This window comes from Ornithodoros turicata, chromosome 1 (assembly GCF_037126465.1).
Source record: "Ornithodoros turicata isolate Travis chromosome 1, ASM3712646v1, whole genome shotgun sequence".
Classification (NCBI taxonomy): Eukaryota; Metazoa; Arthropoda; class Arachnida; order Ixodida; family Argasidae; genus Ornithodoros; species Ornithodoros turicata.
The window spans coordinates 115,646,434-115,651,352 of NC_088201.1; the positions used below are offsets into that span (position 1 = coordinate 115,646,434).

The 4,919-nt window shown below is 49.9% G+C and overlaps 1 protein-coding gene across 1 annotated transcript; it reads right to left on the minus strand.

Moving 5' to 3' along the window:
- Positions 1 to 410: 410 nt before the first annotated feature.
- LOC135383862 (uncharacterized protein K02A2.6-like) lies at positions 411 to 4,679 on the minus strand. Its single transcript, XM_064613167.1, has one exon. The coding sequence runs from the start codon at positions 4,677 to 4,679 to the stop codon at positions 411 to 413; it is 4,269 nt and encodes a 1,422-aa protein (XP_064469237.1).
- Between the last annotated feature and the right edge of the window lie 240 nt (positions 4,680 to 4,919).

Below are 4,919 nucleotides of genomic sequence, written 5' to 3' on the forward strand. Positions count from 1 at the left end.
AATGTTGCTCAATATATCCGAAATCGCTTTGTTTAAAGTTGTATATTGCTTAGTTTTAACCACTATGCTTTCCAATGTTGTTTTGTTGTCCTTCTCACTGTTGTTGGTAACTGGTGTTTGCTATTACTGTTTGAATTAACGTTTGAAAGATTGTGAAAGGTTGCCTTGTTAAAAAAAAAGAGGAAAAAAAGAGGGGCATGTTATAATATAACTTCCCATTTATTCAGTTAAAGACAAACTTAGTACATCTTAGCGAAAGCCCGTCACATGCTTCGGCCAAGCTTCGCTTCGAACAGAACAGTGCGCGAGCGCAAACACTTCGTTGTCGTCCTCCTTGTCCGGTCTATCTCAGCCTCTGACACTCCCCCCGGCTAAGTAAAGTACCCATGCGTTAAGGAAAACTAATTTAACTAATTTAAGTGAAAGTCTTTAGTCTTTTGAAAGTACCGCTTAGGCGTCCTAACTTCCCTGCCAAAACGTCCTGTCTTGTGAGCACTTTGTGCTGTAGAGTCGTTTCTTGTCTGCTCTTGCGATGAAAGGTTTGCCGGTTGGTTCACTTCCTCGCTATTGTGCTCTGCCTGCTCAGAGAGGCCAGCTGATTCTGGAGGCTGGTGATCCTTGCTTGAAGATTCCTGTTGAGGGGGCAAGTCACCTGGGGTCTGATTCTGGGGCCGGAGACTTTCATTACTCTCAGCTGACTGACCTTCCTGAGTTGAATGGCCGTAGTCGTGTGACTGAGTCACTTGCGGAGCATGCTGCATGTCGAGGGGAAAGTTGAGTAAGCTTGCTTTGGCTATTTCCCATGTCGCTACATGGTCGCTCTTCAGCAAACGTGGCTTGATGTGGTCCACGTGCCGACGGTGAACTCTGCCGTCTGCAGTTTTCGCAGAAAATGAACAACGACCGATCTTTTTGATTATAACGGCCGGTATCCACGGCTGCTCTCCCGCGAAGTTGCGAATGAAGACTAACCGGTCAGGTTCAAAGTCGTGGGACCGTGGAAGAACTTGGGGAATCTCGTGACTGGACGAGTCATTTTCTGGGTGCATCCAATCCAGGGGCGTAGTCAAGCGCCGCCCGAAGAGGAGCTCCGCCGGGGTCTTCCCTGTACTTGTAGACACTGTAGTGTGTTGTTTGAACAAGAAACGTGCTAACCGACACTCGATGCTGCCGTCAGTTAATTTCCTGAGAGCACGTTTGGTTTCTCCGACCATTCTTTCTGCTTGTCCGTTCGTGGATGGGTGGAACGGAGCGCTTGTTCGTTGCTTGATTCCATTCCTTGTGTAGAAATTCGCCATCGCCGCCGAAACAAAATTGGGCGCATTGTCTGTGACGATTACCCTAGGGATGCCCAACGTCGCAAAAATGTTGCGTAACTGTTCTATTATGCGTGCTGACGTCGTGCTTCGCATGCGCTTGACTTCGAGCCATTTGGAAAATGAGTCTATGACGATAAGGTACGACCAACCGTCGATGGGTCCCGCGAAGTCCATGTGTAGCGTGTGCCATGGCGTGTGGGGACGCTCGAACTCTATGTCCACGAGTGGCGAGGAAGCGCGAGCCAAAGTCTGACACATCGGACAGCTCTTCACCGTGACCTCAATATCATGATCCAGCTTGGGCCACCAGAAATGGCTTCTTGCTGTACTTTTCATGGCTGCGATACCCGGGTGGTTGGCGTGGAGCATTCTTAATGCTAGCGATTGTGCTTTCTTGGGCAAAATTACACGTGATCCCCAAATCACGCATCCTTTACACGTGGAAAGCTCACTGGTACGCCTCCTATACGGTGTGAACGTTTGTTCTCTCCAACTGGAAAAGTCGCCGGTTTGTACAGCATGAAATACCTTGGACAAAATAGGGTCTTGTTTGGTTAAGCTTGCAATGTGTCTTGGTGTGAGTGGTTCACACTCGACTGATTCGAGCATTAAAATGTCTCCAGTAGCAGTGTCCTCATTAGCTGTGGTTGGAAGCGGAAGACGACTCAACGCTTCTGCGTTCTGATGCCGATGACCCGGACGATATATCAGTGTATAATCGTAAGCGCTTAACAAGAGACACCAGCGCAGCATCCGAGGCGATAGTACTGCTGGTATCTGTTTTTCTTGACTAAAGCTACCAAGTAGCGGTTTGTGATCTGTGACAACGGTTATATGCCTACCAGCCACGAAGTGATGAAAGTGTTTCATACCAAATACCACCGCAAAGCCTTCCTTGTCTAGCTGCGCGTAGTTCTGCTCGGCTTTGCTGAGTGTCCGTGAGGCGAACGCTACTGGAACCTCCAAGTGGTTCTGTGTCCGTTGCGAAAGGACTGCGCCTATGCCGTATGGTGAGGCATCACATGCCAGCAAAACGGGCCGGTTAACGTCGAAATGTGCCAATACTGGTGCTGCAGCTAGCAACAGCTTGAGCTTGTCGATAGCGTCTTGTTCTTGGGATCCCCAAAACCATGGTGTGCCCTTGTGTAGCAACCGATACAAGGGTTCTGCAACAGACGCTCGGTCCTTTAGAAAACGGTTGTAAAAGCTCAGCAATCCTAAGAAGGACTGCAGCTCTTTCTTGTTCCTTGGGTTGGGTGCATGAAGGATAGCTTTGACCTTGACTTGTGTGGGTCTGATGCCAGCTGCGCTGATATGATACCCAAGGTACTCAAGTTCTTGTACGCCGAAAAGGCATTTCTCCAGACGAACCTTGAGCCCTGCATCAGTCAAGCGCTTAAGCACAGAGCGCAGACGCTTGTTATGCTCGTCGAGGGTACTGCCAGAAATGAGAATGTCGTCGAGGTACGCCCCGACACCTTCTAACCCTGCCAGAAGGCTGTCCATGTATTTCTGGAATACCAGAGGCGAGACAGATACACCAAAAGGTAAGCGTGTGACACGAAATAGGCCACGTGGCGTGTTCACCGTGAGTAGCTCTGAGGATGCGTCGTCCACTCGTAACTGCTGATACGCTTGCTGAAGGTCGATCTTGGAAAAGATCCTGCCTCCTTGAACTAGAGCCAGCATATCATCTACTGTGGGAAGCGGATACGCTGCCTTCGCTACCGCTTGGTTCACCGTGCTACGGTAGTCTCCGCATAGACGTAAGGTGCCATTCTGCTTCCGTACTGTTACTAGCGGCGTAGTCCATGTCGAAGAAGAAACGGGTTTCAGAATGCCTTGCTCTTTTAACTTGTCTAACTCTTTGTCGACTGCTGTCCTCAATGCCAGTGGCACTATGCGGGACTTCAAGAACCTAGGGACTGCGTTTGGCTGCAGCTCGATGTGTATAGGGTCGCCTACATGGCCTGATATATTGCCATTAAAAAGGGTGTTGAACTGATCGAGTAGTGGCTGGCACTGTGACTCCGTGACTCGGTGAATGCCAGACAGTGAAATTCCCAGTGGCTCAAACCAGTCTCGACCTAGGTGGCTTGTTCCAGTTCCCGCGACGATGTACAGATCGAGTTTTGCTTGCTTCCTGTGTAGCTGAACGGTGACTCGTGCTTTGCCCCGGACTTGAAGTGGTGTGCCGGTCCATGTCCTCAATTTCAATGCTGCTTTCAGTAGACGTGGTCTGTTGCTGTCCCATTGCTGGTTGAAGGTGTTCTCACTCATTATTGAGAATGATGCACCGGAATCGACTTCGAAGCAGCAAGGGCGTTCGTTTACCGTAACCCGTACGGTTAAGCTCTCAGTCGATTGGCTCATGGAGTTGACCGTGAATAAGCTGTTCCACGAATCTGCTTCGTCGGCAGTTAGATTATTCGCTTGTTGACGTCCAGATGAGCGCGTGCCGGAAGCCTGCTTCTTTTTCTTCGTTGTGCATGCTTTTTCAATATGCCCCAGTTTCTTGCAGAACTGGCATGTGGAATTTCGGTGAGGGCAGCTTTTCTGGTTGTGCGCACCGTCGCAACGGTAGCACTTTTTGGACGGCTTAGGGAGCTTATTCTTCTTTGGGCTTCTGGTTGCTGAAGTTTGAAGTACTTTGTTTTCTTCCCTCCTGCGCATGCTTGCCTGTTGTGAAACCGTGGATTCCATGGCTTTCGCGGTGTCGACCGCCATTTGGAATGTGATATTCCTTTCGGAAAGTAGACGCTGCTGCAGGTGCACGTCCCTCAGACCACAGATGAATCTGTCTCGTAGCATCACTTCCAAAGGTAAAATTGTTTTCGCCGAAGCCGGAACACCGGTCGTGGGAGCCTGTGAGACCGTTGCTTGTGACGGTGAAGCGATCGCTGAAGGCATGGTTGCAGTTTGGGTCGCTTGGGAATCACCGTGCGCCGTGGCAGGCGATCGTGTGGTCGGTGCAAGTGGTAGCGATAATGGAACGGCAACATTACCGAAATTGCAGTCTTTAGCTAGAGCTCTCAAAGCGTCGACATATTCAGAGATTGTCTCTTGCGGAAGTTGATCCCTTTTGTGAAAACGCCAGCGCCCTAGAAGTTCAGAAGGACCTGTTTCAAAATGGCTGCTCAGACGTTCGATTATGTCGTCATACGGAACTTGCGCCGGTGTGAGCGGATGCAGCAAGTCTCGCACCTTGTCGTAGGTCTGTTCGCCGCAAAACGTGAACAACAGAGCCCTTTTCTTAGCCGCGTCCTGCACGTTATTCGCCTCGAAGAGAAATTCTAGGCGTTCACGCCACGAGTTCCAACTGGAGCCTGGTACGAATTCAGGAAGCCTTGCCTGATTCATCTTGTAGTGTCCGTGGAGTTCGTACTTCCCTCGTCGCCAGTAATATAACTTCCCATTTATTCAGTTAAAGACAAACTTAGTACATCTTAGCGAAAGCCCGTCACATGCTTCGGCCAAGCTTCGCTTCGAACAGAACAGTGCGCGAGCGCAAACACTTCGTTGTCGTCCTCCTTGTCCGGTCTATCTCAGCCTCTGACATGTTATGTATTACAAGTGGTGCCACTAGCAGATGTATAATTG